At 48.0% G+C, this 25,823-nt stretch overlaps 1 protein-coding gene across 1 annotated transcript in view; it reads right to left on the reverse strand.

Moving 5' to 3' along the window:
- The window catches only part of MOGS (mannosyl-oligosaccharide glucosidase), a 56,688-nt gene that overhangs the window by 20,357 nt on the left and 10,508 nt on the right, over window positions 1-25,823 (reverse strand). The window contains exon 3 of the mRNA XM_069205682.1: window positions 15,148-15,368. Within this exon, the coding sequence (XP_069061783.1) occupies window positions 15,148-15,368 (221 nt within the window). The remainder of the gene's footprint in view (window positions 1-15,147; window positions 15,369-25,823) is intronic.

Here is a 25,823-nt window from a genome sequence, read left to right on the forward strand (position 1 = left end):
GCAATGTTTTGGTGGTCACTGGCAGCTACAGATATCAGAAATCACAAGCCCTTGAGGAGAGACGAGATGACGGCACAACCTCGCGCTGTGTAAACGGCTGAACAGAAATTGGAAAATAAGGCTGGAAAAGTATTTTCTTTTTATTTTAACAGAATGAAAAATCTTGCACGCATTCTTGCCTCGCATTTCAACAAGCGGAGCATCCTGAGAAGTTTTATGGCCCCAATAAAGGAGCTAAGCAACGCCCTGTGTGCGATTTCATGAGTGCTGGCAGGGAAGGGCCCTGGAAAGAGAGACTCGAGATGCGATGCGAGGCTAAGCAAGTTTCACATCATTGCTTCTAGGTTTAGCTGCATTCTACAAGAAAGGGTATATTGTGGCTTTCCTGAGCAGTGAGCTCAACGACCAGGTGTTTCTTTTGTAAAATAAGCTTATTCTAGGAGCCACAGGTAAACGACGACAGCACTGGAACAAAGCCGAAACAAATGTCAGTAACATGAGAGGAGGTGGGAGGAACGGAATGCTGCAATAAAATGCAGTCAGCTACCAGCCTAAAGCACCCACAGTGAGAGGGGAGCACCAAAGAAATAACAAAAATAGTCCATCACTGCAACAGATAAAGAAACCAAAGTGGAATAATACAGTAGTTGGTCACTGCTCTGAAACAGAAAAAGGAGGGAGAAAAGGGCAGAACTGACCACTAGCGAGCAAGAATTTTTAAAGGACACTGCATCCAGCAAATGAAATCACTTAAAGCCGTAAGAAGTATACTAAAAGTACACAAGAGGTCAAATGCTTATGCTCGACATAAAAAAAGAAGGGGGAAATGCAAGGAGAAAGCAGTAAAAATTAGGCAAATAGAAAGGAGAAGGCACACAAAAACGGGGAAATCAAGGAGAAAGCAGTGAAAATAATAACCATAAGGCACACAAAAAATGGAGAAAAAAAAAGCAAGGAGAAAGTAAAAATTAGGCAAAAAGAAAAGAGAAAAACAGGGGGAAATCAAGGACAATGCAGTGAAAATAAGGGAAAAGCAATGATAAGGCACACAAAAAATGGAGGAAAAAGCAAAGAGGAAAAAAGAAGGAAAAAGCAAAGAGGAAAAAAGAAGAAGAAATCAGTGAAAATGAGGGAAGAGCAACAATAAGACACAAAAAAGCAGAGGAAAAAGCAAGGAGAAGGCAGATAACAAAGAGACTCCACTAAGACCCACTACGTGTGATGAGTAAGACAGGCTCACAGGAGCGAGTGGAAGTCTCCAATATCCCATTCGTGTCCTGTGTCCAATGACCCTCCTCCCTTTCCACGCCCACATCACGTAGTGCTCAGAAAGACTGCATCCTTCTGGTAAGTGCCCTACTTAGGTGTTTTTTCCCTCTGCATAGGCCCATGTTGCGGCACTTAACCTTGTCATTGGTCACATCTTGAACTCCTGTAGCACTAAGCGCAACTCACGCAGCACTGATACCGCACCTATATTGCCAACTGACATGGGGTCAACTCCAGAACATCCAGCCATCCTTTGACTGAATTCAAAACCTGTGCCTTTTCAGTAACACATACAGCTCAATGAATGTCTTTAAAAACTTCCACACAAACCCCCAGGCAAGGGCCACCGTAGGAATGGAGCTGAAAATATCCTATTATCCCAGACCCGACTTCTGTTGAGTAACGGCATTGAGTAACGCATTAGTGGGAAAACACAACTAGAAGGTGGAAAGACAAAAATGTGGACTCTAGGCGAACAGTCCATCAATCTAAATATCACCTTGGCTGGCACAAATAACCGCTGTGGAGCTGTAATCAAACTGACGAGAAACAGGCTGTGAAGATGGCCACAGCTACAAGTAGATTCAACTTCTTTATGTTTCAAATCAAACTTGTCTACTCTCTGGGTCTAAAGAATGGCATATTAAGGTGTACTTTGACTTTTGTGCACACATGTCTAATTTAGGTGCGTCCTGGTAGGACCCTAAGCCCTTCTTCCACTACTCCTGGTTGACTTCAGGAAGACCAGGGCTGGCCAGGAAAGCAGGCTGGAGTTCCACATTTTGTAACACATTGATTGCGGTTAAAGTGACGTTTTAATTAGGTGCTGGAAAAAGACACAAGCGAACATAAAACAGAAAACAAAAAAAACACTGAAATACGCTAGTAATAGTTTGGTAAACTAACTATAACTTGCGCCCCCATCATGAACTGCTTACGATCTAACACATTACATCACTCATCATGTTATGACATCATTGATGACATCTCAGTTATAGCCTCCAGTCAAACTCTGCATCCAATCTGCATGAAGGACTTGTTCTCAGTGTTTAAGGTCCGGCAAGTCCCTGCACCCAAACCTCAGCAGGCATCAAACCTCCACTGCAGATGGTCTTCAGCCATACGTAGGACAAGTTTGACTCGGGGCTTAGCCAGTGACCTGGGTCTTGCACCCGCCCCTCAACAAGCGGTCTACTGCAAGTGCAATTAGTGCTGGGCATGGCGTGTTGGACCTGTGGAGAACCAGGCACCCAGACATGGGGGAGGACACGGATGTGAGCACATGGATCTTGTCTGTCCACCATATGGCCAAAACCCTTTCAGATCACCATCTGTGCTGCTTAAGCTTGCCGTGCCAGTCGGGGTTCGGACCCCATCTTCAAGGAGACTACATTCCAATCCCTTGTTAGACCCATTATTTAGTATTTAGATTAAAGTAGTAAACCCTGAATACTTCGCAAATATAGGCATCAAAGCGCATAATATAGGCACAGTTTACAACATGCATGCACTCTGGGAATCCTTTAATGTAGTGTTGGAAGGAGCGTGTATCGCGAAGCAACATGGGAGTATAGAAACGCTGCGGCCACTTGTGAAAAAAATGGGAGCTGGAGATCCGCAATGCAGAACTCAAACTGGAACTCATGTTGTATTCTTCAATGTTGGCTGTCGTTAAAAACAAAAAACAAACACAGAGTATAACAAGACAGGGAAACACAAAATTCAGCACCTGCCTAGGTAGGCAACATGTCGCTCGTATGGGGAGGGAGAGATGCCTGGCAAAAATCTAGCAGACGTTCCCGTGGGCCAATAATAATATTACTCAGATAACCCTGGGAGACATTCAGTTGTGCCATGATGGGGAGAATACTTCACTATTCTATTCTGTCCTCTATGCTTCCAGGCCTTGCGCAGCAACTCACCAAACATTAGAATACCTTGATAGCGTTGCCCTGACTTGGTTGGGTAGCAGGTATCGCAGATTTCTCGTACAGTGCACCATCACTGAAGAGGTAACTGTAGTTTTTCATGGATTTCCTGGCAGTAAGTCACCCAACATGGATGGACTGCAAAAAATATTCTACGAAGAATTTGCCTCTCTGTTTATTTACACAGAAGAGGTGTGTAAGAGGCAAATCCTCCCTCACCCCTCCTCAAGGGAAGCACTCCTGAATCGCACTTCTTAAACCCGGAAACCCACCAGGACCAGTGTGAACCAGATAGGCCACTATCACTCATTTACGCAGATGCCATAATGTTGGCTAAAATAATAGTGAATAGGCCGCTCCCTGATCCGGTTCTGCCTGACCAGTCTGGATTCATTCCTTTAGGTCCACATCTCATAATCTGCAAAGACTGTTCGCGCATATCCACCAACTGCACCCTGGCCTGGAGGGGGTCCTACTAGACGCAGCCCCAAGGCGTTCGACTCCTTGGAGCTGAAATGTCTCTGTGCATCAGAGGATGGGCGTTCCACTGCCTCTTTTGCATTGGATCCCATCACTGTACACCTCTCCCACTGCACAAATTCACCTAATGGGACAGTCTCTGATCCCATTACAATAAAACGTGGTGCCAGACAGGCCTGCCCCCCGCCCCTATCTTAGCAGTAGACCCCCTAGTGTGCAGATTTCAACAACACTACTTTGACTTCAAACTGAACTTCACTTATCACAAACTACCTTTGTAACTGTACTATGAGGATAAAGTAGTGTATGTCCAGAACCCCAGACCTATGCTCTACTATCAGAAAAGGGAAGATGTTTGGTTTTCATTCTGGCCTACGAAAACTGGAATAAGTCCCTTTTGCTCTCTCCCCTACCTCCTCCACCAAGACAAGACTTGCCCGCTTCAGGGCACACTTGAATGGTGTGATGACTCAGTGAAGTACCTGGGTATTCAGGGTACTAAAATCTGTATATGTGAGCACTATGGCATGGCAATCGATAGACTAGAAAAGCAAATTTGAAGATACAATGCATTGCCACTCTCTCTCAAAGACAGAATAGCACTGATGAAAATGATTATTCTTCCTAAGTTTTTATATTTTTTCAGCAATATACTGCTTTTACTGACTCATCAATTCTGCAAGACCATGTGGTTACTTGTCAAGTTTGCCTGGGCAGGCAAGCAACCCTGGCTAAAATGGGAAATTCGCACTTTACACACGAGTAAAGAGGTTTCACCTTGTGTGACATGGAGCTGTATTACCTCTGTGCTCAAGCTCAATACGCCCAATTCTGGGCCTGCCACCTCCATTTCCATCTCGCTCTGTGATGGAGGGACACCGAGGGCCCGTGCCACTTGCCCGCTGTACTGACACATAAAGCACCAACTACAGAAAAATAATTAATACTCTTTACTGTACCACTGTGGAAAAGTACAAGCTGAGTTCTAGAGCACCCCCAGGTCTTTTTACTCACCAGAATGCCCATTGCTAAAGAATCCCCAGCTCACTCCGACCCGTAAACAGAAAACATTCCACATTTTAAGTAATCCTAAATTGAGAAGTCTAGGCGATTTGCTCCCTGGGGGAGAATTTATACAACTCCAAACTTTTGGCAGCTATGAATAACTTGTCCCGTTAATGATTTTTGTGTACTGTAGATGCTGCGGAGGTGTGTAGAGCTGCTTTCTACACCTTCCCTCTCAAACCATCTCACTTTAAAACTCTCTTACTCCTCACCGCCACATCCCGCAGGAGGTTGGTCACAAACGTACATAATTCCATGCAGATGGAGACATCTATTATTACGCCACCGTTCTGCGATGGATGGAAGCAAGTGCTGGACCGTGTGCTTTCTGAAGCAGATCAGCCATTTTGTTGCTCGTAAACTTGAGTGTTGTTGCCTAAAACCAGACTGAGCATCATTCACTTAAAGTTCTTGCATATAATGCACCATACACAGTACAGCCTGAAGAGAAAATGCATCAGGCCTAAAATGTGAGGTCCCAGTTGCTGACTTCTTGCGCCTAACTTGGGGGTGCCTTGGAATCCAAACGTACTGGTTCACAGTCACTCCACTGATAATCAGGATGACTGAACATCACATTCACCTAGATCAGTTCATCTGCCTACTGGGCTGGTCAGGGATGTCATCATTGGTGTAAGGAGATGTAGGGAAATGCCTCCTTGGCATGGTTACCCCCTACCTTTTTGCCTTTGTTGATGCCAGTTATGATTGAAAGTGTGCTGAGGCCTGCTAACCAGGCACCAGCACCAGTGTTCTTTCCCTAAAACTGTACCTTTGTCTCCACAATTGGCACAGCCCTGGCACTCAGATAAATGGTACCAAGGGCCCTGTGGCCAGGGAAGGTCTCTAAGGGCTGCAGCATGTCTTATGCCACCCTGGGGACCCCTCACTCAGCACATGCACACTGCCTCACAGCTTGTGTGTGCTGGCGGGGAGAAAATGACTAAGTCGACATGTCACTACCCTCAGAGTGCCATGCCCACATCCCTCTGCCTGTGGCATAGGTAAGTCATCCCTCTAGCAGGCCTTACAGCTCTAAGGCAGGGTGCACTATACCACAGGTGAGGGCATAGTTGCATGAGCACTATGTCCCTACGGTGTCTAAGCCAAATCTTAGAAATTGTAAGAAATTGTAAGTGCAGGGTAGCCATAAAGAGTATATGGTCTGGGAGTTTGTCAAACACAAACTCCACAGTTCCATAATGGCTACACTGAATTCTGGGAAGTTTGGTATCAAACTTCTCAGCACAATAAATCCACACTGATGCCAACATGGGATTTATTGAAAAATGCAGTCCAAACACCAGTTTAGGCTGACCAGTTCCTGCCAGCCTGTCACAACCAGACAGGTTTCTGGCCACATGGGGTGAGTGCCTTTGTCACTCTGTGGCCAGGAACAAAGCCTGCACTGGGTGGAGGTTCTTCTCACCTTCCCCTACAGGAACTATAACACCTGGTGGTGAGCCTCAAAGGCTCATGCCTGTTGTTACAGCACCCCAGGGCATCCCAGCAGGTGGAGAGGCCCGCCCCTCCGGACACAGCCCCCACTTTTGGCGGCATGTCCAGGGGAGATAATGAGAAAAACAAGGAGAAGTCACCCACCAGTCAGGACAGCCCATAAGGTGTCCTGAGTGGAGGTGGCCCCTGCCTTAAGAAAGCCTCCATCTTGGTTCTGGAGGATTCCCCCAATAGCAATAGGGATGTCCCCCCACCTCCCCCCCCCCAGGGAGGAGGCACAAAGAGGGTGTAGCCACCTTCAAGGACAGTAGCCATTGGCTACTGCCCCCCAGACCTAAACACACCCCTAAATTGAGTATTTAGGGGCGATCCTGAGCCCAGGAAATCAGATTCCTGCAACCTGAAGAAAGAAGAAGGGTGCTGACCTGAAAGCCCTGCAGAGACGACGGAGACAACAACTGACTTGGCCCCAGCCCTACCGGCCTGTCTCCAGACTCAAAGAACCTACACAGCGACGCATCCAGTGGGACCAGCGACCTCTGAGGACTCAGAGGGCTGACCTGCACCTAAACGACCAAGAACCTCCCGAGGACAGCGGCTCTGTCCAGAAACAAAAGAAAATAAACCAACTTTAAAGAGACTCCAACTTCCCGCCAGAAGCGTGAGTCTTCACACTCTGCACCCGACGCCCCTGGCTCGAGATCAGGACAAACAACACTGCAGAGAGGACTCCCAGGTGACTCCAACGGCGTGGACACCCTGAGTCGACCTCACTGCACCCCCACAGTAACGCGTGCATAGAGGATCCCGAGACTCCCCCTGACCGCGACTGCCTGGTAACAAAGGAACCCGATGCCTAGACCAAGTACTGCACCCGCAGCCCCCAGGACCGAGAGGAACCACCTACCATTGCAGGAGTGACCAGCAGGCGGCCCTAATCCTAGCCCAGTCAGTGGCTGGCCTGGGAAGCCCCCCTGTGCCCTGTCTGCATCGCCAGAGTGACCCCCGGGTCCCTCCATTGTTTTGTACGGCAAACCCGACACCTACTTTGCACAATGCACCCGGCCACCCCTGTGCTCTGAGGGTGTGTGTTGCGTGCTTGTGCCCCCCCCCCCCCACCAGTGCTCTACAAAACCCCCCTTGTCTGCTCCCCGAAGACGCAGGTACTTACCTGCTAGCAGACTGGAACCGGAGCACCCCTGTTCTCCATAGGCGCCTATGTGTTTTGGGCCTTCCTTTGACCTCTGCACCTGACCGGCCTTGTGTAGCTGGTGCAGTGGTTTTGGGGTTGCCTTGAACCCCCAACAGTGGGCTGCCTATACCCAAGAGACTGAACTTGTAAGTGCTTTACTTACGTGAAAAACTAACCTATACTTACCTCCCCCAGGAACTGTTGATTTTTGCAGTGTGTCCACTTTTGAAATAGCTTATTGCCATTTTAACTAAAACTGTGTGTTTACGTACTTACCTAAAATTTGAATCTTGTGGTTCTAAAAAGAAATTAAGAAAATATATTTTTCTATATAAAAACCTATTGGCCTGGAGTTAAGTCTTTGAGTGTGTGTTCCTCATTTATTGCCTGTGTGTGTACAACAAATGCTTAACACTACCCTCTGATAAGCCTACTGCTCGACCACACTACCACAAAATAGAGCATTAGTATTATCTACTTTTGCCACTATCTTACCTCTAAGGGGAACCCTTGGACTCTGTGCACACGACTTCTTACTTTGAGATAGTATATACAGAGCCAACTTCCTACAGGGGATTTGCTGCAATAGCATTGCTGCTTGCTAAATGACAGACTGCAATGTGCTGGGGATGAGGCTGTGTGCCCACATGAGATAAGTGGTTTAAAGACCTGATATACTGTAATGAACAGCTCGGAGCCTATGTGGAATCTCTGCCCCTCTCCTCGTGCTGTTGAGCTAACTGGGGACCGCTTAAAAAACTAACTGCTAAATTAAATCGCCAGTCTGTAATCCAACGGAGCATGGATGGGTTATCCTTTTCAGCCCTGTTCCTTGCTGCAACGCACACACACTAACTAGTGCTAAGAAGGGTATACTGAAGCACTGTAACCCAATCACACACACACACACACACACACACACACACACACACAGGGGATGGGGCGGGGATATCACTTTGCTCTTGGGTGTGTCCCCAACAGTTTACTCCACTTGTACTGGTTTGTGGTGTTACATAGGCATTTACTGTATGATGTCTAACTCTTATGCTGTATAATACTAAAGTTCTTACGACTCCTATATTAATAATCTTCTGACATGTACAGATGTAATAATCAATATAAAAATCTAAATAATATCTACAAGAACACTGCGGGAAGCTGCAGTAGAACTCATGGGAATCAACGGAGAGGTTGCTGCTGCTGGAAGTACATATTTTACTGAGAATGTCAGACTTCATTCTCATAGGATTGAGAAGGATAGTGTAAATTTACAGTAAATATACTCTCATTTTAGCTTTTGGAGCACCTTCCATAACTTCTATGAGAAAATCATAAGAGAAAACCGTTTTCTCTCAGATATGGTTCATCAAATCCCAGCAGAGGGCTGGCATTTTTCACACAGTAAAATCGTCAGGGAACTCACGAGAATTCCTTAAAATGAGTAGAACAACAAATGATTAATATATTGTGACAAAGGGGATGATTTAGAGTTTGGCAGAGGGGTTACCCCTAAATCTAAACCTCATTACATCCTATGGGATTTAGATTTTGGCAGACAGGATAGCCGTCACCGTTGTGATGGATTAACTCATCAGCGAAACTCTAAATGAGGCCCTTATTGTGTCATCGTGGTTTATACATACTGCTTTTGTGACCCTCAAAACCTGCCATTCACTACCATGCATTTCAATGGGGACCATAACCCTGTGCCCTGTAATGCCTGCCACTACCTATTGTCCATGTTGTGGCCAGCCAATCAGGATTAACTAGTCCCCTTTAAATGGACAACTGAAGCACATCTGGACACCCACAGTCAAGACGCACCTAACTTTTTAACCCCTTCATGCCTGTCCCGAGTCTCCTTTTAAACGCTAATTCCTCGAATATGACTGAACTGGTTTAAAAAAAAAAAGACACACTTTCTGAGCAAAGTTTTCAGTTTTGCCAAATTTGTTGTAATTCTGTTCAACCAATTTTTATGTATTGGAGAGCAAATTTTCTTACTGAAATTAACATGGGAAATCAATGTTTTGAGGCCTCCTTTCCCTCGGGTCCGCTTAAAGAATCAACGCAAAGCTTTCTATGAAGGAGTCAAGGTGGATGATATACTGTAAAGTTTTGTGCAGATTCAACAAAAAGTGGTAAAGTCCTTCAGTATTAAAAGCCATATAATACTGATGGATAGGGTACAACCTATCAACCCCTGTCAGCCTGGGAGGAGGTGGAAGAGACTATAAGCACATAGTGCTGCAGACATCACAGAATCCTTTGTAGCGTCTAAGTGTAAAGTGCGGTGATGTCTAAAAAAGAAAGACATGATGAAATAAGACTGTGTGTTGATCTAAGTTGCTTGACTTGAACCAACAGCTGTTGCCGCTCACCCATGGGATGGTGATGACTCTAAAGACAGCCACGATCTTCAGAAAACTGGACTTCACTGCTGTTTGCCACCAAGTTTGTCTACAGAGGCATCTTTTTAATGCTGTCCAATGCCCTTAGGCTTACATTCAACAGTCGTCCAAAAGAGCATGAAGAAAGGCTTTTCATTTGTATTAACCCCAAACCATTAGTGAGCATCCTTGAAAATGGAGGTTGGGATAAGGTCACGCCTTACATAGCAGCTTGTATGTTACACCAGTGTGCGTTTTCAATACAGCGTATAACAGGGCAGACTGAGGCGCTGGTTGATTTCCTCTTATGTTTACCTTTTGAACTCTGTGTTTTGGATACTGAGATAAATGACGATAACAAGGACGCAGCTGTTGAAGGTTTGTCTGATGAATGCATGGGTTAGTTTACACAGTAACTAACGAGAATGGATGAATGCCAAAACACAAGGTAGTATACGTTAACTAAAGAGAATGGGTGAAAGCCAATTGAGATGATGCTGAATATGCCAAGTAATGGAATTCATTGTGAAGAGCCGGCCAAGGAAGGGGTAGCAGAGATATGTGGAGGCGTCACTGGAAGATGAAGGATGAACTGAGACTAATGGAAAGTATTAGTAAGAGGTGACTTAGCACATGAGGGACAGGGTCACGCTGGAAGGACTGGTATCAAGGCAAGGCTGAGGATGAGCAACTGCAGCCTGCCATGGACAAAGATGTAGAGTTGTACGTACGATTCAGATAAAACAATTAGGGGGTTATTCTAACTTTGGAGGAGGTGTTAATCCGTCCCAAAAGTGACGGAAAAGTGACGGATTTACCACCAGCCGTATTACGAGTCCATTATATCCTATGGAACTCGTAATACGGCTGGTGGTATATCCGTCACTTTACCGTCACTTTTGGGACGGATTAACACTCCTCCAAAGTTAGAATAACCCCCTTAATGTGCAGGCCAAACCCCTCCCTCTGACTCATTTACCAGTAGCTCCGTTGCAGAAAGATGAAATAGATTTCATTGGACCAACAAATGGCTTGATAAATGATATGCATTATACTGCAATAGTTCTAGATTATTACAGCAAATGGATTAGAGTGAAGTACTTGGAATATTCTACTTTGAAAGTAGTGGAGTTTCTGAAACAAATATTTTCAAATGAAGGACCCCCTGACCAGATTGTCAGTAAAACAACATCCAGTTTTTATCATCTGATGTCTCTACATTCTTAAGGGAGAATGGCTCCTGTGTATCAGTCACATAACAATGTACAGGTGGAGTGAGCAAACACATACAGTAATGCACCACATGGTGTAACTGGTATAACAGTATTTTTTTATTGTTACAGGGCATAGTAGTTATAACTAGGTTGCATCCCTATTAATCAAACATGTGGGAGAGAAGGAAGCAATGCCAGAAGAGAGATCTGTGTAGGACAGTACTGCACAGACATGAATTAACGAAGAGGCATTATGTGGCCGAGACCAAGGTAAAGATGGTGTGATGGGAATCCACGCTGGTAATGAAAATGATCAGTATCGGCCTTCAAGACAGGAAGAAAGTGATAGAAAGTGATTCCCAGGTCTGACACAAGTACCAGAGTTATGTGATCATGATAGTGTGTGGCGAGGTTGAGTTGGCAGTGATGTGCTGAAGTTATGAAATTGCAGATTTGGGGGAACAGAATCTTGTTAGAGAGCATTCGGCAGAAGCCAGATTGCAAATAACTGCAGAGTACTGGTGATTTGGTACTGTCATATACTATTAAAAGCAAGCCCGTTTAGTGAAGAGGGGGTGAAGGGTGAATAATAAATATTTCAAATAGATGAAAAATTTGTAAAAATGGCATTTAGCAGTAAGAAAGTTTTCAGGACAAACTGAAAACTTTCTTACTGCTGCCAAAACGTGGAACACTCTTCCCACCCACCTGCGCCAGACCAAAGACCTCCTTACCTTCAGGTAACTTCTCAAGACCTGGCTAATTGAGCAGTAGCAGCACCTCCCCCCTTCCTACCCCACCACCCTCCCTCAGCGCCTTGAGACACTCAAAGGTGAGTAGTGTGCTTTACAAATTCCTGATTGATTGAGGACAGTTATGGAGGGGGATCAAAGAGAATTGTGGTTCCTTGATGGGGGGAGAGTCAACAAGTGCCTGGTGAGCAGATTTTGTACGCTTTAATGTGCGTATGGTATGAGATGGAATGAGATGGAATAATTTGCAGCAATTGAGTACGGCTTGGCAAGACATTGGTGCCAGTCCAGCTCCTGTTCCCAGGGCTTAGGGGGTCTGAGTGGACAATGGAAAGAGGCGGTGAAGATTCTGAGGACGAATACACGTTGGGGTTGGATCCGAGTCATTGGTGAGAAAGCTAAACGACTACTTTAGGTTTCAGTGAGGAGAGATGGAGGGACAGAAAATGGAAACAATCAAGCATCTCTCTTTGGGGATCGGGGCTGAATGTGTGTTTGTGGTACCTGCATCCCACAAATTTAGCTGAAAGTTAGGACAGCTTTGCAGTGGGGCGAAGGCAAGGAAACCAACAGAGAAGGATTGCAAGGGAAGCTGGGTTTTGAGGGAGAATGTAATGGTGGTGAGGAAAAGACAGGAAACACGATGGTGTCTTGAATGTGGGTCGTGATACAGGAGTAAGAGCTCATATATGGAGCGTAATGTTATTTATTTACACATTTTTATAGCACGCAGTCCAGCAAGCAACGTCAGCGCGCTCTCCATATCATGAAGAAAGAGGTCCAACATCTCACATTAAAAAAGTTAGTTTAATTGAACAGGGTACATTATAACTCAGAAAAGTAAGTTAAGCCAAGGCAAGGGAGGGCGAACAGGAGACTGCAACAACGATACTATACAGCCCTAGAAGGCCTTCTGGTAAAAACATTTTTTGAGAAATCCACTTTTAGCAGAGAGCACTAGAGACTGAAAACTATATTCAGATTAGTCAGCACTGCAATCTGAACCCCAACTATTGCACCTATAAAAGGGTCCCTTATCTTACCATCCTACGGGCCAATACAAGTATTGCAATTGCAACTGGAGCTTTGACAGTAAATTAACAAGTTGTAGCAGCAGGGAGTCTGGTGATGGCCAAGTCCCGGAGAGGCCAAGTAAGAGAAGGGGAGAACAGGTGGCGAAGCTGAAGTTTACAAAAATGGGGAAGGGACAGTACTTGTGACAAAAAATGGCAAAATCACCCAAATAAATAGCATCCTTTGAAAAGCGGAAGATGTATCTGAAAAGCAGAGACCTCACGGGTGAGTAGTGCGCCTTATAAATGCCTTGACTGATTGATTGATTGATGTATTTGTAATAACTTTCTTCCCTTCAATTGCAAGAGCGTGAATCTGGGACTGAAGCTTCCACTTCCTCCCACATTAGCAAAAAGTCAAGTTCACAAAGTAGATGGCCAGGGGCGTCTGGAGAAATCGGACGTTTTAAAATCAGATTTTGCTCACATACTTTCAACTTCATTGTCATTTACAAAGTGATGCGTTTATGTTGCAAGAAAAGCATTCAGTGACTGCCACTTCCAATTCTTGAATATTTTCACTGCCCACCAATAAGATTCCATCATAACTGCGCATCTCCAGGGCAAGCGATGAGGGGGTGAAGCTGAATTAGATGCAAGGGTATTTTAGAACAATTGTGACTACAAAGACCTTAGATTTCAGTGTCTCAACGTACGCACCTTCATCTTAGCAGTGCCGAGTACCTGCATAGAACAAGTCGTCTACCACTGAAGTGCCTCACAGCACAGAACACTTGGGGCCAGATCTACAAGAAAGTTGTGCATAAGTCCTGATGCGCCACTTTTCTTGTGCCGATGTTGGTCCCCCTAACGTCACCATGGTAGCGCTGTATTTGCAATACAGAATTTATGACGCTAATGTGGTGCTTTGCTGAATTAGCACCATTAATTATAACGCTAGCCCAGCAAAGCACCAGGGAGGCCCATAGGTTATTATGGGTCTGTCACTTTAACGCCTGTAATCTGCAGGCTTTAAAAATGATGGAAAAAATGATGCAGTGACATCTTGTAGATTTCACTGCGCCAGTTTTTGTGGCCCCCCTTGCATACATTATGCCTGGCGCAGGCAGAATGTGGTGCAAGGGGTTACATGCATGCATTGTGCCACTTTGTAAATATGGTGCGTCAGAAATGCCTACATTACTTTTTTTTTAAAGGACGCAAATGTGGCGCAAGGCCCTTGTAAATCTGGCCTTTCGTCTCTCGTACAGAATCAGATGCTACTACGCAGTGAAGTGTCTCCAGCTTGGTGGAGTTCTGGGAGGGATAGGCAATGCAGAAGAGTTACAGAACTGGTAGAAGAGTTTGAATCACTGAACAGAGACTACGCACAGTTACAAGAAAATCTGTGATTCAAGATGGGATATATTACAACACAAAGAAACTCCAGGTAGGAAAATGTGACAGACTCCAGGCAACACAAACTCTTCTCTTCCCTATACAGAACACACTGCTTGGTAGATTCAGGGTGCCGATTTGGTCCTCGTACAAACATGTAGATCAAAGGCCGGCTATCAGGGGCAAATCAAACCTCAACAAGGGGGAGGTTCAGACAATAAGACCCTGGTCTCTTCAAAGAGACTGCTGACAGTGGGAAAAAATGAGGTGGGATGGTGGTGTTGTGGGGGGACAATGAGAAAGCAAGTATTGAGAAGTCTGAAAATGGACAGAGTGCCAGAGCTGGGAAAGCCATGACTTCAGAGGAAGCCCCTGAGTAGGAGTCAGATACAAAGGAAGAGACTTTCAGCCCTTTCTCGGTGACCACACTGTGCAGGACCCTCACTGTATCTCTTTCAGGTCAAAAAGAGAGACTTGACAGGGACATAAAGAACACAAAATAGAAGGTTGGCACTACTGTACTTTTCATGTGACCTCATGGGAGTTATTTGTGTCAGAAAGGGAGATTTTGGGGATATTATTCAAGAGTTTTCTTTCGGATGTAGATCAGTAATAATTTTAAGTGAAAAGCATCTGGGGTGTAACTATGTCAGAGGCATGACAAAACTATACATTAGACCCCTTAGCTACGCTTTGTACGAGTTATTTTACAAGCAAGAAAATCATTGGTAATTTCTGAGATTAAAGGTTACAAATTATTAATTTACTTGTAACATAACTAGTACAAAGGCGAGCTAATATATGGTGTTTTGCGTATAACCGGGTCCAACGCACCTTCAGGTTTAAAAGGATCCAACCCATCTTGGTAAACAGATTCAACAGGCAAGAAAACATCTCTTTCTGCACACTGTGCTCTCCCTACAGACGATGGACAAAACAACAACCGGTTGTGTAACCATCTCTCTCCTACATCCGAAGGTTCCTTTACCTGGTGTGTGCCAGTGACACGCCAGCTCCAGTCTCCTCCATGCTGACCTCCAACCCTCTTCACAAACTCTGTCCTCAGTCCAAAGCCAAAGTCTTGGATCTCCTGGATTCCAAAGTTGACCCCATCGTGCATGAGCCATCCGTAGCGGGGTAGCCGGTCACCCTGCTCACAGGTGTGCCGCAGGCTGACGTCCATCTCCCGCTGCTGCATCCACATGAGGCCTGCGGGGAATGGACCCAAACGGAGAGAAGACAGGAGGTGAGAGAAGAAAAAATGGCCAACCAAGAGGGGTGGGATTCAGGAAAGCAAGAAAGGCTGTCAGACAGAAACACACAAAATAAAAAAGATGGGGTTTTGAGGGACGGAGTGTAGGAAGTTGGCTCTGTATATACTATCTCAAAGTAAGAGATAGTGTGTACAGAGTCCAAGGGTTCCCCTTAGAGGTAAGATAGTGGCAAAATTAGATAATTCTAATGCTCTATTTTGAGGTAGTGTGGTCGAGCAGTAGGCTTATCAGAAGGTAGTGTTAAGCATTTGTTGTACACACACAGGCAATAAATGAGGAACACACACTCAAAGACTTAACTCCAGGCCAATAGTTTTTATATAGAAAAAAAAAAAATCTTATTTTATTTATAGAACCACAACTTCAAGATTTGAATTAAATACATAAAATGCAAGGTACTCCACACAGGTAAGTTAGGAGCTTTGAATTAGAGCAATAACATATACAGTTTTTGTTAAAATGGCAATAAGCTATTTTAAAAGTAGACAGTGCAAAAATAAACAGTTCCTGGGGGAGGTAAGTATTGGTTAGATTGTGAGGTAAGTAAGACACTTACAAGTCTTAGTTGCTGGGCATAGGCAGCCCACCGTTGGGGGTTCAAGGCAACCCCAAAGTTACCACACCAGCAGCTCAGGGCTGGTGTGAGAAAGTAGCCTCTTTCTAGCCTTGTTACTCCCACTTTTGGCCTGTTTGTGAGTATATGTCAGGGTGTTTTCACTGTCTCACTGGGATCCTGCTAGCCAGGGCCCAGTGCTCATAGTGAAAACCCTATGTTGTCAGTATGTTTGTTATGTGTCACTGGGACCCTGCTAGCCAGGACCCCAGTGCTCATAAGTTTGTGGCCTATATGTATGTGTTCCCTGTGTGATGCCAATAAGCTATTTTAAAAGTAGACAGTGCGAAAATCCTCAGTTCCTGGGCATAGACAGCCCACCGTTGGGGGTTCAAGGCAACCCCAAACTTACCACACCAGCAGCTCAGGGCCGGTCAGGTGCAGAGGTCAAAGAGGTGCCCAAAACACATAGGCGCCTATGGAGAACAGGGGTGCTCCGGTTCCAGTCTGCCAGCAGGTAAGTACCCGCATCCTCGGGGGGCAGACCAGGTATAGGAGGCTGGTCTGGCTTATAGTAGGCACCTGATGGTACTTACACCTTGTGCCAGATCCAGTTATCCCTCATTAGTAGATTAGTAGTGTTCTAGCAGCTTAGGCTGATAGAGGTAGCTATAGCAGAGCAGCTTAGGCTGAACTAGGAGATATGCACAGCTCCTACTATACCACTTATATCATATAGCACTATATCATAAGAATCACAATACTGAGAGTTACTAAAAATAAAGGTACTTTATTTTAGTGACAATGTGCCAAAAATACCTCAGCGGATATACTCCCTTAGGAGGTAAGTAAAATACACAAAATATACACACAAACCAAAATCAGGTAAGTGAACAGTTAGAAAACTAGTGCAAACACTGTAGAATACAATAGGATGCAATAGGCCTAGGGGCAACACAAACCATATACTAAGAAAGTGGAATGCGAACCACTTAGGGGCCCCTGGCTTAGTGTGGTGTGTAAAGGGTCACTGGGAGTGTAAGAAAACACTAAGGGTGTCCAAGATACCCCACCCCAAGACCCTGAAAAGTAGGAGTAATGTTACTCTACTTCCCCAGAAACACACTAAAGTTGTGATAGGAGATTCTGCAAAGACAATAACTGACTGCAAAGCACTGAAGACGAATTCCTGGACCTGAGGACCTGTAACGGAAGGGGACCAAGTCCAAGAGTCACGAAAGTATCCAGGGGGGGCAGGAGCCCACTAAACCCCGGATGAAGATGCAAAATGGCTGCCTCCGGGTGGAAGAAGCTGAAGATTCTGCAACAACAGATGGTTCCAGGAACTTCTCCTTTGCACAGAAGCTGTCCCACAGCGTGCTGGAGGATGCAGAGTTGTTTCCAGGCAGAAAGACCGCAAACAAGCCTTGCTAGCTGCAAAGGTTGCGGTTGAAGAAAAAGGGTGCTGCCCGGGCCCAGGAAGGACCAGGAGGTCGCCACTTGGACGAGGAGATAGAGGGGGGCGCTCAGCCACGCAGAGAGGCCACGCAGAAGCAGGCAGCACCCGCAGAAGCACTTGAATAGGGGTTCAAGAAATCTGAGCACGGCGGTCGTCTCAACACTACAAAAGAGGGTCCCACGAAGTCGGTGGTAAACTCAGCGAGCTGAGCAATGCAGGACGGAGTGCTGGGGACCTGGGCTGTGCTGTGCACGAAGGATTCCTTGCAAAAGTGCACAGAAGCCCTAGCAGCTGCAGATCACGTAGTACACAGGGTTACTGTCTGGCGTGGGGAGGCAAGGACTTACCTCCACCAAATTTGGACAGGTGGACCACTGGACTAACGGGGTCACTTGGATCCAGCTTCTGTGTTCCAGGGACCACGCTCGTCAAGATGAGAGGGGACCCAGAGGACCGGTGATGCAGAAGTTTGGTGCCTTTGTTAGCAGGGGGAAGATTCTGTCGACCCACAGGAGATTTCTTCTTGGTTTCCAGTGCAGGGTGAAGGCAGATAGCCCTCAGAGCATGCACCACCAGGAAACAGTCGAGAAAGCTGGCAGGATTAGGCGCTACAATGTTGCTGGTAGTTGTCTTGCTACTTTGTTGCGGTTTTGCAGGCGTCCTGGAGCAGTCAGAGGTCGATCCTTGGCAGAAGTCGAAGAGGGAGATGCAGAGGAACTCTGGTGAGCTCCTCAATTCGTTATCTGAAGAGAAACCCACAGGAGAGACCCTAAATAGCCCTCAGAGGAGTATTGGCCACCTACTCAGTTAAGCTCCTATCAGGAGGGGTCTCTGATGTCACCTTCTGGCACTGGCCACTCAGAGGCCTCCACTGTGCCCTCACACCTCTGCATTCAAGATGGCAGAGGTCTGGGACACACTGGAGGAGCTCTGGGCACCACCCCTGGGGTGGTGATAGACAGGGGAGTGGTCACTCCCCTTTCCTTTGTCCAGTTTCGCGCCAGAGCAGGGGCTTGGGGATTCCTGAACCAGTGTAGGCTGGTTTATGCAAGGAGGGCACCATCTGTGCCCTTCAAAGCATTTCCTCTCAGGCCCTTATCACCTATATCCACAGGGAGAGGGTGTAACACCTTCTCTCAGCGGAAATCCTTTGTTCTGCCTTCTTGGGACTGGGCTGCCCAGACCCCAGGAGGGCAGAAGCCTGTCTGTGGGTTGGCAGCAGCGGTAGCTGCAGTGAAAACCCCAGAGAGCTAGTTTGGCAGTTCCTGGGGTCCATGCTGGAGCCCCGGGGATGCATGGGATTGGCACCCCAATACCAGATTTGGCATGGGGGGGACAATTCCATGATCTTAGACATGTTCGATGGCCATATTCGGAGTTACCATTGTGAAGCTACATATAGGTATTGACCTATATGTAGTCCCCGCACTCACAAAGTCCGGGGAAATTGCCCTGAACTATGTGGGGGCACCGTGGCTAGTGCCAGGGTGCCCTCACACTTAGTAACTTTGCACCTAACCTTCACTAAGTGAGGGTTAGATATATAGGTGACTTATAAGTTACTTAAGTGCAGGGGTAAATGGCTGTGAAATAACGTGGGCGTTATTTCACTCAGGCTGCAGTGGCAGTCCTGTGTAAGAATTGTCAGAGCTCCCTATGGGTGGCAAAAGAAATGCTGCAGCCCATAGGGATCTCTTGGAACCCCAATACCCTGGGTACCTAGGTACCAAATAATAGGAAATTATAAGGGTGTTCCAGTGTGCCAATCAGAATTGGTAAAAATGGTCACTAGCCTGCAGTGACAATTTTAAAAACAGAGAGAGCATAAGCACTGAGGTTCTAGTTAGCAGAGCCTCAGTGACACAGTTAGGCACCACACAGGGAACACATTCAGGCCACAACTATGAGCACTGGGGTCCTGGCTAGCAGGATCCCAGTGAGACAGGCAAAAACAAACTGAGACACAAGTAAAAAATGGGGTTAACATGCCAGGCAAGATGGTACTTTCCTACACCAGGGGGGTTTTGTAGAGCACTGGGGGGGGGGCACAAGTAGGCACACAAAACACACCATCAGCGGCAGAGGCTCGGCCGGGTGCAGTGTGCAAAGCAGGCGTCAGGTTTTGTATTGGATTCAATGGAGGGACCCAGCGGTCACTCTAGCGGTGCAGGTAGGGCACAGTGGGGCTTCTTGGGCCAGCCACCACCTAGGCTAGGCAGAGGGTCGCCTGGGGGTCACTCCTGCACTGAGGTTCGGTTCCTTCTGGTCTTGGGGGTTGCGGGTGCAGTGCTTGGTCCAGGCATCAGGTCCCTTGTTACAGGCAGTCACGGTCAGGGGGAGCCTCTGGATTCTCTCTGCAGGCGTCACTGTGGGGAATCTAGGGGGGTCGTCTCAGGCTACTCACAGGGTCACAGTCGCCTGGGAGTCCTCCCTGTGGTGTTGGTTCTCTGGATCACGAGCCGGGGGCGTCAGATGCAGAGGGTGAAGTCTCACGCTTCCGGCAGGTAGAGTGAAGTCTTTAAAAGTTGCAGAAAAGTTGCAAGATTGTTGCTGTTTCTTGAGCAGAGCCGCTGCTCACTGGAATTTCTTGGTCCTTAGGATCAGGGCAGTCCTCTGAGGCTTCAGAGGTCACTGGTCCCTGTTGGATGTGTCGCTGTTGCAGTTTTTCGAGTCAGGAGACAGGCCGGTAGGGCTGGGGCCAAAGCAGTTGTCTTCCGTCGTCTCTGCAGGCTTGAAGGTCAGCAGTCCTTCTTCTTAGTTCAGGGTGCAGGAATCTGATTTCCTGGGTTCTTGCATGCCCCTAAATACTAAATTTAGGGGTGCGTTGAGGTCTGGCAGGGCAGTAGCCAATGGCTACTGTCCTGGAGGGTGGCTACACTCTCTTTGTGCCTCCTCCCTGAGGGGAGGGGGGCACAGCCCTAATCCTATTGGTGGAATCCTCCAAACTTAAGATGGAGGATTTCTAAAGGCAGGGGTCACCTCAGCTCTGGGCACCTTAGGGGCTGTCCTGACTGGTGGGTGACTCCTCCTTGTTTTTCCTAATTATCTCCTCCAGCCTTGCCGCCAAAAGTGGGGGCAGTGGCCGGAGGGGGGGGCATCTCCACTAGCTGGGATGCCCTGTGGCGCGGTAGCAAAGGGCGTGAGCCTTTGAGGCTCATCACCAGGTTCCTGCAGTTCCTGCAGGGGAGGTGAGAAGCACCTCCACCCAGTGCAGGCTTTGTTCCTGGCCACAGAGTGACAAAGAACCTCTCCCCATGTGATAGCAACTCGTCTGGTTGTGGCAGGCTGGAAGAAACTGGTCAGCCTAACACTAGAAGTCGGATTGGTATTCAGGGGGCATCTCTAAGATGCCCTCTGGGTGCATTTTACAATCATTTCCACACTGGCATCAGTGTGCATTTATTGTGCTGAGAAATTTGATACCAAACTTCCCAGATTTCAGTGTAGCCATTATGGAACTGTGGAGTTCGTGTTTGACAAACTCCCAGACCATATACTCTTAAGGCTACCCTGCACTTACAATGTCTAAGGTTTTGCTTAGACACTGTAGGGGCATAGTGCTCATGCACACATGCCCTCACTTGTGGTATAGTGCACCCTGCCTTAGGGCTGTAAGGCCTGCTAGAGGGGTGACTTACCTATGCCACAAGAAGTGTGAGGTTGGCATGGCACTCTGAGGGGAGTGCCATGTCGACTTAGTCATTTTCTCCCCATCAGCACACACAAGCTGTGAGGCAGTGTGCATGTGCTGAGTGAGGGGTCCCCAGGGTGGCATAAGACATGCTGCAACCCTTAGAGACCTTCCCTGGCATCAGGGCCCTTGGTACCAGGGGTACCATCTATAAGGGACTTATCTGAGTGCCAAGGCTGTGCCAACTGTGGGAACAAAGGTACAGTTTAGGGAAAGAACACTTTCAATCATAACTTGGCATCAGCAAAAGGCAAAAAGTCAGGGGGTAACCATGCCAAGGAGGCATTTTCTTACACGTAGGGAGTGGGGTCTAGAGGGAGGGAATAGAGAAGTGGATACAAAAAAAGCATAAGAGGAACTCACAAGGGGAACAGCTACTCCAGTCTTTGCCTAACGACAACCCAAACTTTCACCTAATGCCAAGTCACTTGAATTTCCACTGTATATATACACAAGCTCTACATATATCTTATAAATACATTTGCCTTCTCTCGTTTGTGTGAGTACTACAGACACACAGCACATTGTTACTTGTTCTTTCTCTAAACGCCAAACATGTTTTTTTCCAAATGAATATGGATTGTTTTCACAATCTCTTTGTGATACACTATATACGTCTCTATAGTGAACTCTGATTGAGTTTTAACGCATTGATTGCCTTCACAAATCGTGTTACTGCTTATTCACTGAGGTCACGCTTGCGTTAACTGAGCCTATGATGAGCCACTGTATATACTATGAAGAGCTTGCAGCAGACGTAACCTATGGAGAACGAGGATCAGGGACAGCCTATGGAAAACCTGGCTGCATTCAAGGAGGTTGCGATCTGGAAGCAGACGCTGACCTCAGGAAACCTGGCAGAAGACAAGGCTTAGGGATACCTGGCTGTGCAGATCCTGTAGATCTAGCAGGAGACCGGGTGCTCAGGAGAGGTGGCAGCTGATACTTAATATACCTGGAAGCATTCATGGTCTCAGGAGACCGAGCAGCAGACATGACCTATGGAGAACTGGCTGCAGACAAGGGGCTCAGGAGACCGAGCAGCAGACATGACCTACGGAGAACTGGCTGCAGACAAGAGGGCCAGGAGACCGAGCAGCAGACACGACCTACGGAGAACTGGCTGCAGACAAGAGGCTCAGGAGAGCTAGCAGCAGGCATGACCTATGGAGACCTAGCAGCAGACATGACCTATGGAGAATTGGCTGCAGACAAGGGCTCAAGAGACCGAGCAGCAGACATGACCTATGGAGACCTAGCAGCAGACATGACCTATGGAGAACTGGCTGCAGACAAGGGCACAAGAGACCGAGCAGCAGACACGACCTACGGAGAACTGGCTGCATACAAGAGGCTCAGGAGAGCTAGCAGCAGGCATGACCTATGGAGACCTAGCAGCAGACATGACCTATGGAGAACTGGCTGCAGACAAGGGCTCAGGAGACCGAGCAGCAGACATGACCTACGGAGAACTGGCTGCAGACAAGGGTTCAGGAGACCGAGCAGCAGACACGACCTACGGAGAACTGGCTGCAGACGAGTGGCTCAGGAGGCCTGGCAGCAGACATGACCTATGGAGAACTAGCTGCAGACAAGGGGCTCAGGAGACCTAGCAGCAAACATTACCTACGGAGACCTAGCAGCAGACATGACCTATGGAGAACTGGCTGCAGACAAGGGGCTCAGGAGACCTAGCAGCAGACATTACCTACGGAGACCTAGCAGCAGACATGACCTATGGAGAACTGGCTGCAGACAAGAGGGCCAGGAGACCGAGCAGCAGACACGACCTACGGAGAACTGGCTGCAGACAAGAGGCTCAGGAGAGCTAGCAGCAGGCATGACCTATGGAGACCTAGCAGCAGACATGACCTATGGAAAACTGGCTGCAGACAAGGGCTCAAGAGACCGAGCAGCAGACATGACCTATGGAGACCTGGCAGCAGACATGACCTATGGAGAACTAGCTGCAGACAAGGGGCTCAGGAGACCTAGCAGCAAACATTACCTACGGAGACCTAGCAGCAGACATGACCTATGGAGAACTGGCTGCAGACAAGGGGCTCAGGAGACCTAGCAGCAGACATTACCTACAGAGACCTAGCAGCAGACATGACCTATGGAGAACTGGCTGCAGACAAGGGGCTCAGGAGACCTAGCAGCAGACATTACCTACGGAGACCTAGCAGCAGACATGACCTATGGAGAACTGGCTGCAGACAAGGGGCTCAGGAGACCTAGCAGCAGACATTACCTACGGAGACCTAGCAGCAGACATGACCTATGGAGAACTGGCTGCAGACAAGGGTTCAGGAGACCGAGCCGCAGACATGACCTACGGAGAACTGGCTGCAGACAAGGGCTCAGGAGACCGAGTAGCAGACATGACCTACGGAGAACTGGCTGCAGACAAAAGGCTCAGGAGACCGAGCAGCAGACATGACCTACGGAGAACTGGCTGCAGACAAGGGGCTCAGGAGACCGAGCAGCAGACATGGCCTACGGAGAACTGGCTGCAGACAAGAGGGCCAGGAGACCTAGCAGCAGACACGACCTACGGAGAACTGGCTGCAGACAAGAGGGCCAGGAGACCTAGCAGCAGACATGATCTACAGAGAGCTGGCTGCAGACCAAGGGCTCAAGAGAGGTAGCAGCAGACACAACCTACGGAGAGCTGGCTGCAGACAAGGGGCTCAGGAGGCCTGGCAGCAGACATGATCTACGGAGAGCTGGCTGCAGACGAGGGGCTCAGGAGACCGAGCAGCAGACACGACCTACGGAGAACTGGCTGCAGACAAGAGGCTCAGGAGAGCTAGCAGCAGACATGATCTACAGAGAACTGGCTGCAGACATGGGGCTCAGGAGACTGAGCAGCAGACATGACCTACGGAGAACTGGCTGCAGACAAGGGGCTCAGGAGATCGAGCAGCAGACACGACCTACGGAGAACTGGCTGCAGACAAGGCGCTCAGGAGACTGAGCAGCAGACATGATCTACAGAGAGCTGGCTGCAGACCAAGGGCTCAAGAGAGGTAGCAGCAGACACGACCTACGGCGAACTGGAAGCAGGCTTGGCCCAAGGAGACCTGGAAGCATGCTTGGCCCCAGGAGGCATGGAAGCAGGCATGGCCCAAGGAGACCTAGCAACAGACGTGACTCAAGGAGACCTAGCAACAGACGTGGCCCAAGGAGACCTGGAAGCAGGCATGGCCCAAGGAGACCTAGCAACAGACGTGGCCCAAGGAGACCTGGAAGCAGATGTGGCCCAAGCAGACCTGGAAGTAGGCATGGCCCAGGGAGACCTGGAAGCAGGCTTGGCCCAAGGAGACCTGGAAGCAGCCATGGCCCAAGGAGACCTGGAAGCAGACATTGCCCAATGAGAACTGGAAGCAGCCATGGACCAAGGAGACCTGGAAGCAGGCATTGCCCCAAGGAGACCTAGCAACAGACGTGACCCAAGGAGACCTAGCAACAGACGTGGCTCAAGGAGACCTGGAAGCAGGCAAGGCCCAAGGAGACCTGGAAGCAGGCTTGGCCCAAGGAGACCTGGAAGCAGCCATGGCCCAAGGAGACCTGGAAGCAGGCATTGCCCAATGAGAACTGGAAGCAGCCATGGACCAAGGAGACCTGGAAGCAGGCATGGCCCAATGAGACACAACAGGAGGCTTGTCCAAGGAGGCCTGGAAGCATGCATGGCCCAAGGAGACGTGGAAGCAGGCATTGCCCAATGAGACATGGAAGCAGCCATGGCCCAAGGAGACCTGGTAGCAAGCATGGCCCAAGGAGACCTGGAAGAAAACACGACCCGAGGAGACCTGAAAGAAAGCACGGCCCAAGGAGACCTGGAAGCAGGCATGGCCCAATGAGACACAACAGGAGGCTTGTCCAAGGAGGCCTGGAAGCATGCATGGCCCAAGGAGACGTGGAAGCAGGCATTGCCCAATGAGACCTGGAAGCAGCCATGGCCCAAGGAGACCTGGTAGCAAGCATGGCCCAAGGAGACCTGGAAGAAAACACGACCCGAGGAGACCTGAAAGAAAGCACGGCCCAAGGAGACCTGGAAGCAGGCATGCTGAAGGGCTGGCAGCAGATACTCAGCTTACGACTCCTCGACGCCAACACTAAGCTTAGGGGACGTGTCAGCACACATTGAGCTTAGAAGTACAAGAAGCACTCACAGCGCTCAAGACACCCGGGAGGGCACCTGCCATCTAATTTATGGGTGTGAAAGTATTCCTGCGCCAATGGCTACGAGAGCAATTATTTATTCCTAGTCAGAATTTAAATCCAGCGGTCCCTACTGCCTCAAACAATACTACTATCTTCCTATGTACAAGTCAATCAATCCGTTTCTGAAGAGTACAGCTACTCCATCAGGAGTATCCCGGCGCTGACAAACAGCAACCACCCAAACCCCGGTCAAAGTTCCTATCCATGCTCAGAAAGCCATTCCAAAAAAAAAAAGGTTTTAAAGGATTTTGAGTATATTTTCAGCTCTGATTTTACGTACATGTGGCAGGAGGCGATTTCATGCCTGGGCGGCAAGACAGGAGAAAGGTGAGCCTCTCCACTTCTTGCGTTTCAATCTCGGGACGCAGGGAAGCCCTGCCTCGGAAGAGCGAAGGGATCTGATTGGGTGGTAGTGGATTAACCTGTTTGAAAGATACTGAGGATCTGTGCTATAAAA

Source organism: Pleurodeles waltl, chromosome 1_1, assembly GCF_031143425.1.
Source record: "Pleurodeles waltl isolate 20211129_DDA chromosome 1_1, aPleWal1.hap1.20221129, whole genome shotgun sequence".
Lineage (NCBI taxonomy): Eukaryota > Metazoa > Chordata > Amphibia > Caudata > Salamandridae > Pleurodeles > Pleurodeles waltl.